The 20,526-nt window shown below is 39.8% G+C and overlaps 1 protein-coding gene across 5 annotated transcripts in view; it reads right to left on the bottom strand.

Moving 5' to 3' along the window:
* Positions 1 to 20,526, bottom strand: part of RBM33 (RNA binding motif protein 33) — a 99,210-nt gene that overhangs the window by 15,952 nt on the left and 62,732 nt on the right. For 2 of the 5 annotated variants that reach the window (XM_064434341.1, XM_064434412.1), the window contains exons 15-17: positions 17,202 to 17,840; positions 3,713 to 3,916; positions 2,131 to 2,319 (exon numbers count right to left, since the gene is read on the bottom strand). In XM_064434341.1, coding sequence (XP_064290411.1) covers positions 2,131 to 2,319; positions 3,713 to 3,916; positions 17,202 to 17,840 — 1,032 coding nt within the window. Of the gene's footprint in view, positions 1 to 2,130; positions 2,320 to 3,712; positions 3,917 to 12,543; positions 13,075 to 17,201; positions 17,841 to 20,526 lie in introns of those variants that run through there. The other 3 variants (XM_064434472.1, XM_064434551.1, XM_064434635.1) reach the window with 3 other exon arrangements.

The raw sequence follows: 20,526 nt of genomic DNA, 5'->3' as shown, positions 1-20,526 counted from the left end.
TCATCTCAGAGGACCAGAGCTCTGCAGCACCCAAGATCTGTTTGCTGTGGTCCACACCTCCCACACACCCTGTCCTCACACAGGAACACCCAAAGCCTCCATGGGAAGAGCCTTCCAGCCACTGCTGGGCTCTCTTCAGCACCCTCCCTGCAATACCCCTTACATGAAACACATATTAAAGGAAGAATGAGGAAATAATGGAGTCTCCCTTTGCTATCCCTCCTGACCCTCCCACCTGCAGAGGATTTTGTGCAGCACTGAGCATAAACAAGAGTTAAAATATTAATTTACAGCCAAGAGAAAATCCACTTTTGTAATTCAGGATATTGACCTCTTTGAAAATCTAGCACTACCTGTGTAAAACTAATTGATGTGGACAGCAACAAGGTAGATTTTGAAACATTCTGTTTTCCATTCTTGTCCTCCAAGTAACTTAAGATTGTTACTGCATCCTCCCCATTTGGTGCACTAACACTGTTGTGCCACTTCTCAGGGTACCATTAAAAATACAAAATCAAAAAGCTAAGTATTACAGATGGTGGAACCAGCCTCATATTCTTTCTACAAAAGCATCACTTTTTTCCAGCATATCTTACCATTCATACTTGTGAATCATTTAGTTTCAAACAAGCCAGGGAATTTCCAGCCTTCTACAAGTCTGACTTGAAATTCAAGTGCAGAACTAGCACAAGAACATTCTGCATCATTAGCTAAATTCAAGCATCTTGTTCAAGTACTACTTATAGATTTCATGTAAGGAAAAAGGAAGATGATTCAGAAAGCATAATTTCCAAAGGTACAGCTGATGCTGCTGCAGGAATACAAGTTCTGGAGGGCACAGATATGCATCAGATCTCACTAGAAAATTAGTCATTGTTTTTTCTCCTGTAACTACATCCTTCTAAATTGGTCTGTGACATTGAATTGAGAGACCAGGGTTTGCTATGAAACAGCAAGAACTGAATAAAATTTTTTAGCACATTCTCAATAACTTCTCTCAATTGTGAGATTTCCTTGCAAGGTTTCTATTAATCTCCTTCTAATATTCTCATGCAAGATTTAGCAAGTAAACACTGAATAAATGTGCTTTGGAACTGTATGAATAATTTCCTAGAGTACTACAGAACACAAAGGCACAAAGTATTTTGTGAGGGTAGTTTTGCTTTCCCAAACAAATTAAACCTCTCTGAATTGATGACGTAAATAATTCAGCATTATTCCATTTACTAAATTAGGAACAAGTGAGGCAGAGTGTTCATTTTTAGGAGAGCAGTGTGTTTTGCAACAGAGAGATGATCCTAGTAATAAAGAAGTCTCACAGAACACCTCCAATTCATGCATTGCATTTGTCTGAAAATGTTGTTCCTGTCAAAAGGAAAAAAAAATTCTCACCTGTATTTTTAATTATTCATTGGCTGATATTTTTTAATGCAGTAACAACAGTCAGACAGGGCCTCCTAAGCTTTTCACTGCTTTGAAAACCTCCTGCTTTCCTCAAGTCATTTAACTGACACATCAGTTGCAGCAGGCAGTTTGTGAACAGAAGCTGCACAGCAGATACAAGTGTGTGCATGTCATAACCTTGCCCACAGGCCCCTACCAAAGAGAACCTTCTAAAAAATTAAGGATCAATAAAATCCTCCAAAGAAGAATGAAAAAGTAGAGGATGATACACAGTATAAAATGTCCACTGGGTCATTAGGTGTTTGTACCCCAGGACTGCAGTGACAGGAAAAGGTAAATGTCAAAAAGGAGAGTAGGTGCAAGTCAACAATAAACAAGGGCAGCACCCAAAATACATTTGCTTTGATATGACCATCTGGCTTTAACAACCTCAGAGAATGGACAGGCTTGTACTGCCTACAAAAATAACAGAGATAGCACAGGAACTCCAAAATGAAGGAGAATTTTGCAGCAGGAATGTGATGGTTAGCAAAATCCTACTGTGCCTCCTGTGCTGCAATATCATCACGTGCTTGTCTTTGCTACCAGGTGTAGCTTGTGTGGGTGGGGGTGCCTTCAAACATAAATTACCAATAAACACGCACTGTATTTAGTGTCAGGGAATTAATTGAGCTTTCTGGAATGAAAGCCTTTTGGCACAAAAATGATAAACCAAGGTTGACCTACCTGAATGGGTCCCACTGACATCAGCAGGTTTTTCAGTTGGACATCAGTAGTTGATGAAGAAAGCCCTTCAACTGACACAATACAGGGCTGAGGTTTGCACTCCACCACTCGCAGGTTCTGTTTATTTGGCATCAAGCGTCCTCGGCCCATCTGGCCTGCTACTCCTCTGCCTCTGCCGTGCATAATGACCTGCCAACAACAAAAGTAACAGTATTTTGATTTACTTACCCACTGACTCTGTGTGCTGCACTTGACAGAGGATATAAAAGTTGGCTATTTACTTGAAGACTTGATTAAAGTACACGTTGATTTAAAACAGCTTGTTGCTGCTTGCCAATTTGAAAGGCCACTTACTAACATACTCCTCCACTGCTTATGCAAACCTCTTTTAGTGGGATAACAAGTTATATATTGAGTTATATATACTGCATTCATCCTAGAAGCCTCAGCTCTAGCACAGATTGATCAATCACACAGTGGAAGATCTCAGACAAAAATATATAACCTAGTTTTTAACACTGATCACATCAGCAGCATGTGTTCAGCTCCCACGTTCTGAGCATGGAGAAAAAAACCAACAGGTGATCCCTCTCCTTATTCTATTCTTAACCCATAGTTATATTTAATGTACTCATAAGATCAGTAAAGTGCTTCAAGCACCTTCAATCTCTACTGCTACCAACTCTTGGTTTTATTCGCATAAAGCTAAATAACTTTAAAATAACTTTTTTCAAAGTTCCTCTCCCCTGTACTTTGGAGCAGGAAATGCCTGGCTTTATTTCCTGCAGATTAAATGTTCAACAGTCAGAGAGTTGAAAAATAACAACAAAACAGAGTAACAAACATTAAACAGAGTTAACACTTAACACTGAGTCAACATTCAACAGAGTTTCTTGATTCCTACTTGGAAAGCCAATGATGGGTAATAACTTTTCATACCCTTCAACATCTGCAACAAAACTCTATCCTTATATGAAGCAGGAAGATTATGGTCAACAGCTCAAACCCAGGAACTAACTTAAAAGCCAAAATGCCAGCTACCTTCAAGGAGTGTGCCAGCTTGCAAATGTAGAGAAGGCACACATTGCTGCCACCCTGACCCTTCCCTGCCTCCTACCAGTGCACGATCAGGGCAAAAATCAAGTTACAAGATCACCAACTGCTTTGAGCAGTACCAACTTTGGGGATCCAGCAACGAGCAGTTGAAACAGTTACTGTGTGCTCCTACATATGCAGGAAATTGCCAAAATAAAACCTTAAGCACAACTTCAAAAACCCACTTGGTTTTAAAGCCAGAAAGCACGCTGGTTACCATCTCCTCCAGTAGCTGTCTCGGGACACACGCACTTCCCCAGGGAGTGCTGAGCTGGCCAGAACATCAGCAGATGAAGCAACCTGCAGGCACTGCCAGTCTGTGCTGGGTACAAACAAGTCTCTCTAGATTAAAAGCTTTATATGCAATTATGCATCTCCTGGGTCATGCAGCCCTGTGCTAGCAATTGACAAACAGAATGCCGGTTATAAATAGAGCAACACAGCTAGACAGTGAATCTTCTAGCAGCAATATGCATCTAAAAATCACCTTTTTAGGCTGATGGATTCCCTGGATGTTTTTGACTCCTTGAGGAGCTGGTGAATGGATCTGTGCCTGCTGCTGCTGTTGGTGCTGCTGCATTCCCTTTGTCAATGTGACCTTCCGCACTGGCTGCTGTTTCGGCTCCGGGGGTTGCTGAGGCCGCTGGGGTTGGCCCTCAGGGTGAAAAAAGCCAGCATCCTCTCCCCCCTGCTGAAATCAACAACACAACAGCGGCTCAGTGTCCAGGCACTGCACACCCTCGCCCTGAGCACACTCCTGCCACGTTCCAGCTCATTCACAGTGTCCAGGGCTTTGCCTGCTAAAGCAAACTGGTGGCTGTGGCAGGCGCGTGCAAAGGCTCAGCCTGGAAATTGAACTTCAGCCTAAAATAAATCTGTGCTATCTGAAGAACAGTCTACTTTGTTCAGGCTTTATTATAATCAATGGTCAACCATGTTTTTTCATATACAAAGCAACAAGATGTTTTCACTTCTCTTTCCAAATCATTCTTCCTTCCAGGTTACATGTGAACTATGGTGTGTGTTATATTTTTATTACTTTTTTTTTTTTAATATAACAAGAGACACATTGCAGAAGGAGGAGCAAAGAACTGTGGAGGTTGGAAGAACCAGGAAAATGCTCTGCTCATCTTTAAACCTCCAACCTCCCTTTAGTTCAAAACTGGTATTTATTTTGAAGTGCATACTCATTCTGCCAACTTCTATACCAGCAGCTTTTTAAGCAGTCCCTTTCCTCAGACACTGTGTACTTGGAACAGTTCCTCAGGGTGTTTTGTTTGCCTTACAAAGCTCTTATTATACAGATTTGTTATCATAAACACACTGAAACACCATCTCAGTGCCTCTCTCCTCCAAGGTAACTCTTGCCATTACATCTCTTGGTGCAATCAGGCACAGTAAAACCATGAGCTCAAAGCACTGAAATTATTCCCTTCCACTGCCTCTACCCAAACTGTTTGTTCTTTTCCTAGAAACAGGTGATTCTTGAATTTTTGTCTACCTGTCCAGATTAGAAAAATCACTGAAAATTCCATGGAGCAAGAACCAGCAGAGTCTGACAAAAGATCAGGTACTTTTGCACCTACGACATGCATTGTATGCAACAGCATTATCTATGTCTTGACAGGACATCAACTTTAGACCTCAAATACCAGTGAACATTTTATCTGCAGGGGGAAGGCTTTGACTAACTCCCTAACCAACCTCTGGTAACCCCACAAAAGCTCTCAAATAGAATGCATGTCTAAGGGAAAAAAAGTAAAATATTATGAAAGCACCTTTATTTACACAGGATTTTATTTTCACCTTCCCTTAAATAGTCACAAAACTCCTTCTGCACCTGTAACACATCACAAACCAGAGGTTTTCATGCTAACTGGCACGTTTCTTATGGATAAGGAGACAAAACACAAGGGTGCAGAAGACACAGACTTATGGTCTAATAGCAAGACTATTTTCATTGAAAATACAAATTAGTACCTTTCTCCATTAAAGAAAAGCCATTAAAGAAAATTTCTCCACTAAAGTTCATTAAAATTTCTCCATTAAATTTCTCCCATCTCTCCATTAAAGAAAAGAAATACCTAGTGAGCACTGGTTACAAAGCCTCAGCTAAGATTTTAGCTAAGAAATAGTCTGTGGTATGTGGGCCAGTCTCACGCTTGCAAGTTCAGTAGTTCAGAATTTACACCTCAAAATCAAGGCCTCTGCACGACAAAGTATAAGTAGGCTACAACTTCTCAAGAACTCAAGTGCTTAAATCCCAGATAAATGAGCTTCAAACCTCCTTGCACTATAGCTCAAAAGCACAATCTGTCACAGGGAAAATCCTGAAGCTCATCATGGCATTTGTCCACAGTGTACAAAACAAGAAAGCAACAGAAATGTGCATCTGTCTTTTCCACCTCTAATCACAAACAGTTTTTTTTTTCTCTGTTGAACTGTATGGCACCAAATCTTCATGGAAAGTTTGGTATGTAAACCTTTGAGAGCAGCAATTAGTGAGAAATTACAAAGCTTTCCCTTCAGTTTCTCTTCAATTTGTATTCAAAAACACAAAAGAGTACTCCTGAAAAACCCAAACATATGCACAAAACCTTACCAGCATTACATCCTTTAGTATTAGTTCTGATATCAACATCACCATAAGCTCTATGCCTTGATCAGATAATTTCTTTTATTCAACCCTACAGCAGCTGGAAGACGATGAAACCAAAAGGAACAAAAAAAAAATTCCAGAAGGAATTTAAATGCAATAACTGGGAGTTAAAATCTAATCTCTGCTAAATGCCTGCTGTGAGAACCATAAATATTTGCAACCATTTCTTTCCAAACCAAAAAACGATCCCAGCACATCGGAAGAGCATCTGAGAGCAAAGCCCTCAGGTACAAAACACATCCAACATGCTCATTACTGAAACTTCAAAAGCAAACAATCATTTCACATAAAAGTCTAGGATGGCCAACAACCACCCAATATTTAACTACCAAGCTCAATTATCACCAAATAAAACTGTATAAACTGAACAGGGAACTGTAACAGAGTCAAAGGCATTAGCACACCACATTGGTTTGCACTGATGAAAAATCTGATGAGGTTTGTTCCCTGCTGGGGTCTCAAATGCCACCACTGGTCTTTGCTGCTACCAAGATGCTTCTGTGAGTCTGAAAAGGTGGAAAGCTCTTTAATGAACTGATCCATTTCAGAAATAAGAAAACCTACAGAAAACAATAAAGAAAGGGGATGGAACAAGTTTTGCTTGTTCCTGTAAAATGAATGAAATGAAAGGCAACTGGATCAACCAATCCCTTTTTTACGTTACTGCTCTGAACATTTACTGGTTTTTAGGGGAAGCAGAGACAAAACTGCAGCACTGCTTCTCCAGAGAGGTCTGTGAGTCAGACATGGTGCTCCAGGCCCAACAGAGCTGAGCAAGTCAGCAAGACATTAATTCCTGTTCCAGGCAGTCTGGCTTCAAATGAAGATAAAAACCCGGTGGTTTTCTTAATAAATAAAAACCAAACGTGACTGCTAAGTGACACGTGCCAACAAGCAAAACGACCCAGAAAAAGCATTTCAGCAGTAATTCCTTTTTCACTGGTTAAAGACATGACAGTGCAAGGACAAACACTGTCCAAGCCAAAATGAACACCCTGTGTAGTACCATGTAGTGGTGACTTACACTCACCACCACCACCCACCATTCTTTAAACTTCTACGCAAAACAACAACAAGCGGCTTTTCCAGCTACAACAATGAAGAACCAAGTCAAGCAAAACACCTGTAAAGAGTTTTTTTTAATTCTAGACTTAAAGCTACAAAACCCCAGGACATTATTGACAGGTCACATGCTCACAGGAATACACTGACATTCTGGAGGAAAGGACATACAGCTGTAAAGATGACTGTACAGATGCTGACTCCTGATGTTTCCTCATGAGCTGTACAACGAGCTGGCACCAAAAACACACAGCAAATTACAGGCAAGCAGGTAAGTCCACTACAGCTGTACTGTAGTAGCTACCCCAAATGACATCGAAATCACAGAAGCTAAATTGTTAACATCTCTTCTACTTAGAATGTCTCAGGTCCAGCTCATCTCAAATCAAATTTTGCTTTTCCTAAAGACAATTTTGATATTGTTATTTTTCATCAGCTTACATCACTGCCTTCCCCACATTTAAATATGTAGCAACAGAGGGAGGTGTTAAAGTTTTAAGCCTTCTCATGTCAAAATACATTTCCTTCCTTGGAGTATTTCACAATGTAGACGGCTGCACTAAATTTTTCAGAGATGCATCTATTCATCATCACGGCCTGTCTCACACAATTTGATATACAAATGCTGACCCCAGATACAAAGCCTCAGTTACCACAGAGACCTGGGACTGAGTGAAACAAGCTCTGATTTTATACTTCCAATTTCCTCTAAAGTCCTGAGTAGAAAATGAATTTTCATCCTTTGTCTGCAAATCAATGACAGAAGAATGTTTTCCTCTTATTGTCTACTCCTTAATTTCTAGATTATAAATCTTCCAGAGTTTCGAGCTCCAAATTTTGAAGTTTTACAGAGGGTCTGCCTTCCTAAGATCTGGCCAGGAAAGAAACTTTTCTATTATTCAATTAAAGCTAGAGTAATGAAAATGCCTTTTTTAAGTTGTAGGCGTTCTGTTCAGTATCTTTCAAATTTCAAGTACTGAAAGATTGTGAGCAGTGCCAAAACAAGTTAATTTCAAATACTGAGTGTATATAAATAAAGGTGAAAAGATTGAGGTAAAAGGATTTGATTTACATGGTGAATGTTTTTCAAACCTCTGCTCTGGAAGAATCTGCAGTTTGACCTGAAACTAGACTAACAAAAAGAAATGATGCCATTCAATGGCCATGACTTTTAGAACCAATTCACTGATACCTATCAAGGCTGTTTTTCATCAGCCTCTCACTATACAGATCTAAATATAGTCAGTGCTGTATTTTGAGCAACTTAGAAAGAATTCTGTCAAATATGAGATCACAAATTCTAAAAGCAGAATTCTATGAAGGACTGCATGAATTTAGCAAGCTGGAGCCTCTGTCATAATCATTATGACAGTTTTATGATGAAGATGAAGTTTATTTGCCACCAACATTAGCAGGACAAATTTATTTATAACAAATGCTTTAAAATGTACTGATAAAAATGCCTATTGATACTGTCAGAGCTGCTTGCAATTTGACAGATCAAATCTTATTTTCATTCTTAAACCCCATGAAGGAATGGTATCACCAACTTGCATTCTGTAGTGAGCAAATTGATTAATCCCCCTCTATAGAAATCTCAACTCTTGATTACACCTATCAGACGTTAAGCAGCATTATTCTAGAGTGACAACACTTGACAAATTCCCAAACCATTTTTCTCAGCCTTTGTGGCCCTGCTAGCTTGTATTAACCCTGATGAAAAATTAATTTTCCTTATCTTCTGCTAAACCCCAAAATCCAAATCCGCCAAACTGGCAACTCTTTCTGTAAAGGTATTATGAAAACCTCTAAAAGATTAATTGCATGTCTTCAGGTGACATTAAATTAATTTCTGTACTCGTGACAGACATTTGATACTCCGTACTGAGAGGACAGATAACATTGTCAGCATACACAGAAGGACAGTGGTGCAGTGTCCCAGGGCAGCCTCTTATGAATTCTCCTTTCGATAAGGCCATACTTCACTGTCATTGGCACTGTTAGTGATCTTGCAGCCCACAGACCTCACTGCACAGGTTTCTATTAACCACCACAATGCTGGGTCTATCCATGTAATCTTTGTAAAGCTAATTCAAAATCGTCCAATAGCAAAGGGATGCGCATGCTGGATAAGGGAATAAATAAACTCTGGGTGATTTGTGTAAAAATAACACAGAGAAGCAAAATGTTGTCAGCTTTTCTGAGATGCATTACAACTCAAATTCTCTGTAGCATAATGAAGACTTAAATCTTGTAGGGAAATCTCAGTCCAAGACTGTACTGTGATTGATTTCTTGTAAGAAAGGAGAAACCCCTCATCTGTTACCAGTTTAAGTCAATATTTCTAGAAATTAGTATCTTTAAAATATCACAGTAGTTGGGGGAGGAAAACATCCTTTTGGTTATTAAATTCATCTTTACTTTCAGGAGAAGAGAAATTACTATTCCTGAGCTATACAGGTTTGCATAGGTAAACTTGTATTTTACTGATATTGCAACTGACTACAGTAAAACAGACATCTACAGACAGCTGTGATTCCCAGGTAACAAAGAGAAAGAAACGTAAAGCAAAAACCACACAGAACAACAGTGACTTTCATCTAATATATACAAGTATTTTTTCACTATTAATTATCAGGAACACTTACTAGAAGCAAACCCCTAATAACGAGCTATTTCTCTTTGACTGGTGCTCCAAATGCTTTACCACTGTGATACAGCTGGCTGACAGACTGGGGACCTGGGAATAGGAAGCCTAATCACTTGCCAAATATCCCACAACCCAGTGACATGACCAAGCACTGTTTCTGAACACTTGACGATCTGTTTTCAATCTGTCAAATGCCAATGAGAAACACCTGGAGACCTTTTTTTTTTTTTTCCCAGGCATTCTAGGACCTTTAAAAGGTTCTTTTTTTTTTTTTTTTTTAAGAATAGCAGTAGTTAAGAAGACTGCTCTCCCACCAGGCTAGAAAATGCCACTCTATCAATAGACAACTTATCATTAACAACTGGTTTAAGATATATTAATGGGCTATTTTTGACTCAAAGTACACACAGCAATAAGCTACATCAGACTACAAAAATTATGAAAGAGCCAAATCATTCCCAGTTCACACCAAAGAAAAAAGACACTTCTGATGATGCTGGTCAGTGATTCAGTTATTTTTCTCATCCTAAAATTTTTGTATAGGCCAAACTTGACCCAAGCAAGAGCACCCAGACAAAGCAATAAATAAATATAATGCAGAAATAGGTCCCTTCCTGTGATAAAAAGACACTGCTACACTGCTTCAGTGAGCCATGATGTGATGAGCATCTTCTGTGCCTAATGGTGTATGAAAAGCCAGAACAGGAAGAAGAAAGCATCTTGCAGAAAAAGGAGCTAATTCCATTTAATCCCATGTACTAACACAATTCTTAACTGAAATAACTCCTCATCCACCTGAAAGGAGAACTAAAGCATGGAAAAGGACTGGCCCAAAAGAGTCCCAGCCATATCCACGCTGCATGAAGTTTCACTGGGAGTGACAAAAGCACAGCTTGAATCACGTTGAATCAGTGTTGAATCACAACAACGTGGTTTTTAGTTAAAGCACCCAACTGCTTTTTATGAAAAAAATAATAAAAATTGTATGTCAAACCTACAGCAAAATCTAGGTTCTAAATGGACACGTCTAATACTCTCAGAAATACCTTCATTTTTATGTGATGTCTGTATGTCTATATAATGTAGATAAACAATGTTTTAAGCAAAGTTTCCTGGTCACTTTTCAGCTGCCAGTCTGAGATGTTTTTGTACAGGGAATTTTAGCAAAGACTGGACATGCAGAGAAGACCAAGAGAAAAAGCTTCTGCTGGAAAATATCAGCGATACAAAACTTGTGATGGCCCAAAGCTCCAAGAGGAGCACTTCCCAGCTGGACACCAGCTATGGCACAGAAAGCCAGGACTGGACATCAGAGACCTGTACTTCCCTTCTTGTGCCATGTCTGGCCTTTGCAGTTCATGTTCCTTGAAGCTTAAAACTACTGGCAAGTCAAATCCCTTTTCTGTCCTCCCTGAAGCTCCTGGTAAGTCCTAATAAAGACTTAACAAACCCCTACTCCCTCCCACCCCAAACACTCCTGATTCAGGAGCCAAACCTCTGCCCTGAAGGCCTGTTCCAAGTGGTCCAACTTCTCAACAGACGGATGTGACTTCTCAAAATATTCAACTCTACAACTCTGCAAGACTGCCTCCCAAGTTAAGAGACTGCATTTTCATATGAAATCTGACTTTCTCTTTGTAAAGCACTTTAGTGGTGTCACGGCTGTCTTTATCAGGAAACTGGGCTCCAAGATACTCTGTAACACCAAGATCTCTGCAACACAGATACAAATTCTGCACTGTAAGGTTTACCATGGCAGAGAAACTCTCCTTTGAGACTTAACAAGAGTGATAAGCAACAAAGCTCTGCTTTCTGGGTGTTCAGGAGCAAGCTGCACTCTTCTTCAACATACAATTTAAAAGTCTTCTGGGGAAAAGGAGAAACCTGTTCTGTAGTCTACAATAGAAAATACTTTACTGCGCTTTAGATCCATGCTATCCATAGCAAAGTCAGATTCAATTTAGGCAAATATCTCTTTCCCCTTTCACACATTTTATGAGAAGCCCATAAAATGCATTATCCGTGTCTGGTTTGGCTGTCATCTTAATTCTCCTTTTCCCAGTAATTGAATATGTCCTAAAGAGTACAGCACAGCCCACCTCCTGACCCCAATGCATGGAATAAGGGACTCTGTCTCTACAGGGATCATCCTCACTGCAGGTCTGGGAGGACAGGACAGAGTTTATTACTCATTTTCAAACGTTCCTGCCATGGGCAGGACACCTTCCACTGGGCCAGGCTCCTCTAAGCCCTGTCCAAACTGGCCTTCAACACTTCTAGGATGGGGCATCCACAGCTTCTTGGGGCACCCTGTTTCAGTTCCTCACCACGCTCACAGGAAAAAGCTTCTTCCTAATATCCAATATAAATCAACCCTTCATCAGTGTGAAGACACTGCCCTTGTCCTGTCACTCCATGCCCTTGTAAAAGGTCCCTCTTCAGCTCTCTTGTAGCCCCTTTAGGAAGGTTCTGTAAGGTCTCCTTGGAGCCTTCTCTTCTCCAGGCAGAACAGCCCCAACTTTCCCAGCCTGTCTTCAGAAGGGAGGTGCTCCGGTCCCCTTACCAACTCTGAAACATTTCAACAGTTTCATACAACCAAGAAATTAATGTCCACTTGTAAAACATTTCCAGAGTGAAATCTTGCAGGTTATGGCAGTCAGTCCTTCTTCAAGAGCACTGACATTAATGCTGCCTCAGAGGTCTTGCTCATTTTGCCATGGCAGCTTCCCCAGCCCACTCCTAGGTGGGCACTATCCATGCCTCCTTCAACCTCTGGGGTACAAATGAACACCAAAGTCATTCTCCTGTTTCTCAAAAAGTTATAGGACAGTACAGGGCAAGAGTTCCTTTGCCAAGGGTTGGGGAAAGGGCTTCATGAACTTCCCACACAAATGCCACAATTCTTAGTGTTCCCAGCTCCTGACATATTTAGATGAAAGGCGCTAAAGAGCTTTCAAGTCAAATATTTTTAATTAAACTTGAACACATACAAGTATAAACAAGTACAAACATTAAGCAAAGTTGGTTGATAAGGTTACATTATCAAACAACAATCATCTCAATCAGTATTTTTTCCATATTTAGAACTCCATATTCATCTCACACTTCCCAGTTGCTTGAAATATGACCGAAGTTGTCTATCTTCCATTTCCATCTTGTTTTTGCAATCCAAAGACATTTTTTTGTGACAGGCTTTTCAAACAGAAGAACTTGCCAGCTGTTTTTCCAAGCTTTTCATATGAAGCATTTCAAGTTTTCAGGAATTAGGATCACTTATAAGATACTGCTTGTAATGCAACAGGGAACACCAAGATTTTTATGTATTTTTATCTATATATGTATTTATGAAAAAACCCCTCATTGTGCAGCCTTCCACAGAGACAAAGATTGGTGTGTTCTTGGTGCAGCATAAGAACCAGCATTTTCAGGCCTTTGGGACAGACACACAGCTCTCTGAGCATGGCAGGACATTTTCTGGCTAAGAGAAAAATCATCCAACAACAACATAAGATGACAATAATACAGAGATTTTAAGATATTGTAATTTACCACAGAACCTCCAACCAACTAAATAGAAAACATGTTCACCATGTGTTTCATACGATCTTTAGACATCTAAGGTTGTGGCTGGTACAAACCTGTTCTTCCAGGACTAGAACAACTGTGAATATATTGATTTAAGCATCCCAATTACATTTGGTACTAGAACTCTTTAACAGACAGATTGATGACAGAGAGCCCAAAGAGCACCACAAACAGCCAAGGTGTTAGAAAACATCTCATCAAGAGAGAATGAAAGATATTAGAGCTCAGAAACAGTTAAGATATCTTTAAAAGGAGAGAGAAATTCTTCCCCATCTCTCTTCAAGTATAATACAAATAGTCAGAAATTCAAAATTATAGTAAGAAAATGTGGTTTGACCACCAAGAAAATTCTCCTAAATATACACATTTGATACTGGAATAGACTACTTGGGAAATCAGCAATGAGATCTCAGAAAAAAGCTGGACATATCTGTCAGGAATACTACAGAGTTCATGCCCCCTTTCAAGACAAATTAGCTCAACAGTCCTTTCACCCTTATTTTCTATAACTTTATGATCACATTTTCAAGTAATTTATTAGGGTGTTTCTTTCCTACACTCTCATTGAGTTTATACTTACAAGTAACTTTAGGATTGACTTCAGGGTCCTCCAAGTCTCAGATGCTTTATTAGTAAAATTTAAAGTATGAATACTCAATGAATACACTGAACTCTTGTATCTGAAAAGGACAGCTCTGAGGAAATGCCACAAAAACAACGCACACTGATTCACTGAAAAATATCTGGGCCTCCTTGGAAAAATTAAAAACAAGAACAAAACCAGAACCAAAGCAACAATAAAAAACCCAAAATCCCTAAACCCACCCCACTTTCCTCCTCCCCCAAAAAAACCCCAATCCAAAAACCAAACCAGCAACAAAAAAATTTCAAGTCCAAGTGCTAAACACTGCTTAATTTTCCAGGAAAATAACATTTAAAGGAGTAATTAAAATGGAAAACTATTCACTTTACTGCCATTCTTGCATAAATTATATGTATATTAGAAAGGGATGGGCAAAGTATTGGGGGGGAGGTGAAGAGTGGGATTTATTTAAAAAATAAAAAAGCATCAACAGACAAAATCATTACTGACAGTACCTAATGTGTCACCTTGATACACAGACTTAGTCTGACATACTGGAAATGCTGAATCATTTTCTACTTTCATTCTCCTGAAGAACAGTAAGTCATCAATTAAGGCATCTTATGTATCAGGAAAACTGACCAAGTTAAAATATTCTTGGAATTTACATGGTATTTCTTAAAATTCCAAAAGTAAAACCTTCTCACAAAAGAATACTGTGGAAACAGATGAAAGACCATTTTGTTTTTTAAGGACCCAAGGGATATTTCTACCTGTAGGTCAGAGATCTTCAGGAGCACTGCTGTGCCCAGCAACACAAACAGACAAAAGCTCAGTCTGGTAAAGACACTGCTCTCAGGAAAAGAAGCCATTCCCTTCTGACAATGTCTGTACTCCTCAGTTCTCACCAACACACCACACTGCTTAAATATTACACAAAAAAACATCAGCAGCAACACCAAACCACTGAATCCTGCTTCTACAGATGGCCCTCCTGAATTAATAACAGTCCTTGTAATCAGGTTCTGGTTTAGGCCAGCTTGGTCTAGAGAGTGAGTACAGCTCTGGGCTGGAGCAGCTCCCTCAGCTGAGAGCTCCCCAGGGGTGCTGTGCAACAGGAGAGACTTGCCAGGTCTTCACTTGAACCCAGGAAGCTCCCAAAGGGAACCTGAATTCTGTCTGATCACGAGCCATTCTCACTTGTACAAATGTATTCAAAACATCTCTGCACAAAAGAGCCCAGGAGAGGAGAAGAGTACAAGGAATTGCATAGGGAGCAAGGGCAGGGATGCTCAGCTGCAGGACAGAGCCAGTGCAGACACAGAAGAGATACCAGCAACCCTTTGGCCAAAGGCAGGGAGTAAGAGGAAGCACTGTTACATGCTAAGGAGAACGAATGGCTAGGAAAAATGAGATTTGGCTTTTGCTTTATATTTAGTGCTCAGGCAAAAGCTGGGAAAATATATTAAGCATGTGGCAGGACTAAAGCAGTGGAAACTAACTATGATCTCCAATTGTGGTAGTATTTGTAGCCCAAGCACCCTTTAACTCTTCCTTTAAATTCTGTCAAAAATGGACTAGATAATCGTCTGTCCTGCTGCTCAATTTATATTTTTTTCCTTGTGTGGTCAAAGAAATAAAGTCACAGATTCAGCCTGTCAATAACTGATTAAAAATTAATCAACTATCTTGATCAGTGTTAACAGCTAATTGCAATGCTTGCTTTCAGTCTCCCACAGCTGGAAGGAAACTTAAGAAGTCCATGGCAACATGAAAACAGTGACATGTAAAGAACCTGCTTCACCTTGCTGAAACCTCAGTAACTCAAAGTTAAGGAGGACAGAGTAAATCTGCTTCTGTACACAATTAAAGAGGAGTTACACATGCATTTAATTAAGCTAGTTACTCTTGCTTACCATGACACGTATCTGAAACAAATCATTAATGGTCTTCTGAAATAGAGCACGTGATAAAAACAATTTCATTGTGAATGCTGCTGTGGGCACTGATAACTATTTGTTACGAGGAGCTGTATACAGTTGTGACTGGCATTGTTTTGTTTCATCACATAATAAAAGAAGTTGTGCATGACTGCTTTATTCAATTATGCATGAATCACAAACCTGTCATACCTCTTGCAGGCCACTGGGATTCCTACAGACATACTTATATATAAATATTTTTAGCTCAACAGAATTAATTTCTTTCAGTTTCCTGTACTTTATTCTTCTGTACTTAAGTTACCATGTCTGAGGAATTAAAACTGACAACAACCTGACATGCAGGACTGTCTCTGTAGTCAATAATGACCTGTATGTTAATATTTGGAAAGACCATAAAGTCATTATGCAATTCACAACTCTGAGTGCAATTAAGTTTTATGAACTGTAGAAAAACATTCATAAAAAGTAGTTAAGACTTTGTCATTCCAACTTCCTCCCCATTTCTACAGAGCAAAGCCTAGCCTCCAAGGCCTTGTTCAGTCCCTGTTACACACAGTTTTGTTTCCCCTCTAAAATTCTCCAAATAATTTAAAATCATTCTTTCAGAAAACACCTCCAATGTGCTGCTACATCACATCATTCTTTCCTCCTGAGCATAAACCCAAGGACAGACTTCAAACACTGACAACATGATCTCTATCACCTCATCTTAGCTTCTTTAGAGCCCTAACAAATTAACTTGTCTTTTTATTAAGACAGAAGAAATTTGGTTGAGAGAGTCTCACCAAAACACCAGATTTTAAATAGGCACACTGTCCTCAAGACCATCACTGCGAGTCCTCCACACCAGTGCTCAAGGGACACACTGCAGATAAAAGACTCCTCATCAAGAGATAAGGAAATCTCATTTAGATGCAGAAATGAAATGGTAACGTTTTAAACCCAGCTTGTAACAGAAAATACACCCCCCGTCAACACACTGCTTAAATCAGTTTCATAACATGCTTCCTAAGAAAATAAAAACCATCTTCCACTGAGTAGAAACCATACTAAGACCAACAAATGCACCCAACTAAATTAGGTGGCCTCACTTACCAAATAAGCAGGTCCTTTTTAACCAAACCTTAATAAATACAGTCATCTAAATTCTTTTCTCTGAGCAATTATCAGACCTATCAACCTTAAGCAAAAGGAGCTCAACTGAGCAGTCTTTCAGATTTCAGACTCCAAGTTACAACTTAAAAGAAAGGAGTATTTCAATATGATTTCATTGGTAACTGCCTGGCAGCAAAGCATTACAGGAAACACTAATTGCTTAATAACTGCTAATAAATTACAGTTCTGAAAATATAATATATAGCCTATTAGGTATGCTAAACCTGTTACTTCCCTCACCAGCTCAGGCCCATATTTTATTTCGGGATTACACAGAATCAAACACACAGAAACAAACCACGAGGAGACACAGAGACGAGATGAGCCTTGTACACTTACCCCTCCTGACAACTTAATCACCCTGACTTTGCTGCCGCCATGGGGCCCATCACTAGCACTGTTTGTCCGCTGCATCACAGTCCTTTTCACCCCGGGCTTCTGCTCCTGGGGCCTGCCGGGCACCGAGGCCACGCGCGCCGCCTGCGCCGTGGGCAGCGCCGCTGCCGCGGCTTTGCTCTGTAACACTTTCTGGGCTGCCTGAGGCTGGCTCGCAGGAATTGTTCTAGTTTGCCTCAGCTGCTTCACTGGCTGCTTCATCTGCTGTCCTTGGTACGGCCCGTCCCCTGCGCCCTGGGGGAAATCTGTGGGTTTGGGGTGGATGTTTGCAACTACCGCGTCTTGCTTCCTAACAAGGAGTCTGCTTTTCACGTTGTGCCGGGTCTGCAAGCCGGAGTGGGGGATGTAGGGGCTGCCGTTGGTGGGGAACTCGGAGGAATCCTCCTCGTGCTGCATGTAGGACTGCTGGGAGCCAGGCTGCTGCTGCTGCTGCTGGGCAAGTCTCTCCAGCAACTCTCTCTTCCTGGCCCCAGCCTGCTGCTGCCGTCTCAGCTCCTTCTGCTTCAGGATCTCCTCTCTCAGGCGCTTCTGCTCTTCTATCTTCAAACGGTACAACCGAGTTTCTTCATCTTCCTCTGGGTACTAACAAAGGAAAAAGCAAATGAATTTATAAAATTCTAAACAGATGCCCAGCTTGGTCAAAACAACATGAAATTGTTTCAGAAGTACAGCTTTTTAAATTTTCCCTGATACCAAAGCAAGGCTATTAGTGGAGTGTATCTGCTGCTAAGGTTTATTTGCTATTCATTACAGACAAACAGCTCAGATCTGGTTTAGGACTTAGATATACTACTTCCTAGACAGAAAAGCTTTAATACCACTTGAGAAATCTGATCAGAATACTAAAAAAATAATAATAATAAAAAAAGTTTGACAAATTGGAATTAATTTAAAAGTTTCCAAAACCAATTAAACTATTAATATAATTCAAGATACCAAAATATGTTTCAAATAGAAGGTAACAATACAGAGGCAACCCACTGTCACACAGGTTTTATCTTGCTCTTTTCTGACAAAGTAACAAAAGGTAGGGTGGTAAATGACCTGAAAGGCCCTGATTAGAACTATTGATTTTTCTCACAGAATTTTAAGCCTGATCTCAAACTCATTTGTCACACAATAATTGGTTATAATGAACAGCACAAGTCAATCTCTCTGACCTTGAACTCATGCACTCTCTTCAGAATCAAAATGTTGCCAAATGCAGTGTTGGAATATTAATGGTATATAGAGAATGCCTTTAATATTCCAGCCCTAGGCCTCTCTGAAAGTACTACACACCATCAAATAACCTTCCTAAAGACTGTTCAACTCTGGCAGAATGGGTTCTTATGAAAAGCTGTAAAAAATGGACAGAGTCAAGAAAATGCAGATTCTCATCATCCTGGAAAAGAAGTCAAAGGGTCTTGCAGTAAAATCACATATATACTTCAAAATTAGGAAGCATACTTTTTTATTGTATTATTTATCTCTTTTTAACCATTTGAAATATTAAGTTAGACTTGCAGAGAATGCTTACAAATGGTAATGAGCACAACATTCTATTCAAGATGTATCAATCACTCCTAACAACAGCCTCTCCAAGTAATGATACTTTGCATGCTGGTAAATTAATGCATAAAGAGTGCTAAAATATTGCTCAAAAACTGGGAATCTGTGACAAACCTTTATGCACCTTGCAGCAACTGGGTGCAAACTGTTTTCAAAACAACTGTCACTTTTTAACATATGAGATCCAAATGCGTGACTTGAAGGTTTGGGGGTTTTTAAGAGCTTTTAATCCTAGTGCACCCTAGAATCCTTCCCAACCCAAGAAAAACCCAGAAGAACAGATTCAGCCATAATGTTGGTTCATGGATGTGAAAGCCCAGCAGAGTCAGATTTGCACTCACAGCACCCAGATGCACAACTCCAGAATGTTTGCTTCCTTCAGCTGTAGCTGCTTCTTCCCTGAGCAGGTATTGACAGGGATTATTTCAGTTACTAAAAACCTGCTCATTGTCTCAAATTAGAAGTCCAATTACAGGCATCTAATTAGCAGTCTAATTAGAAGCCAAAACAGTGGCTCAATAAGACTAACCAAATTGCATTTTTAAAATTTTTATTTTTTTTTTAAGAATAGGTTGTAGTGCAGGGATGAGATCTAACACAGTTCTTTGCATGAGAATGCTACATCCACTCCAAAATTCTTATCTTTATCTATACTTTGTGGAACATGATGGTGATGATTAATAATCACTGTGACAACTAAATTAGAGATCTGTGTTGATGGATGGTACAGAATCATACTTCTACAGGAGGAAACAAGATATTTCGTCTTGTATTGACTACTGGAGATGCTGGATTGTAGCAAAAAAAATAGAATATTACCCTTATGAAATACAGGGAAAGATTAAGATCCTTAGGAATAGTTTGCAAAGGATGAGAAATCACGTAAGCTCCAGCTAGGAGGAGGACGTGCTGTTATGCAGATCATGATGTAAAATTTTCAGTCCTTTTTAGAGACACTAAGTACCACAATTACCACAATTGTTCAGAGGGAAAACTTGTTTCACTTAAGTTAATGAATTAATTTATTCACCTGCTTTGGTTTAGATTGTAATATTCTACAATTTATCTAAACAAGCCTGATGGATGGATGCCATGAACAAATATCAAGTTTACTTTTGGAGGCAGTCCTGTAATTTTTTCCCTTTATGTTCAATTGGAACATTGCAGCATGAGTCTTCAGGAGACCACCACTTCTACCAGGGCCCTCTATCATGAGGGATTTGCCCATGCATTTTATCACCTAACAAGTTCTGAAGACCTTGGGAGACACAGATCATGATGTGGCAGGCTCAGAACATCAACTCAAAGGCTGCACATCACACAGAGCTGTGTGCTTTGCAGCACACTCAAATGAGTCCTGCCAGCACACAAGGAATGAACACCCCAAGGGACTCTGACTAACACATCCCTGCAACAGCCCTTGGACAGACAGACTGATTCCAACTATGCCAGAATTCAACACAGAAAGATTACTGACATAAACTAGACATAAACTCTATTGCCAACACACATGCAGCTCAAAGAATGCTCAGTAGAATATTCAGGCAACTTGATCTCAAATATAATCTGAAACCTTCCTTTCTGGAACTAGACTCAGGAAATTAGTAATGATCCTAGGAAGTCAATCCCTTCTTAAAAGTTTACAGACTTTGCAGAAGTCTGTGGGATTAATTGCCAATTAATAGAACTAAATGCTGAGTCATAAGAACCAGACACT

The sequence above is a fragment of the Passer domesticus genome, chromosome 1, assembly GCF_036417665.1.
Source record: "Passer domesticus isolate bPasDom1 chromosome 1, bPasDom1.hap1, whole genome shotgun sequence".
NCBI lineage: Eukaryota > Metazoa > Chordata > Aves > Passeriformes > Passeridae > Passer > Passer domesticus.
Note: the sequence above shows the minus strand (reverse complement) of the source record. Positions and strands in the feature narration are given on the sequence as shown.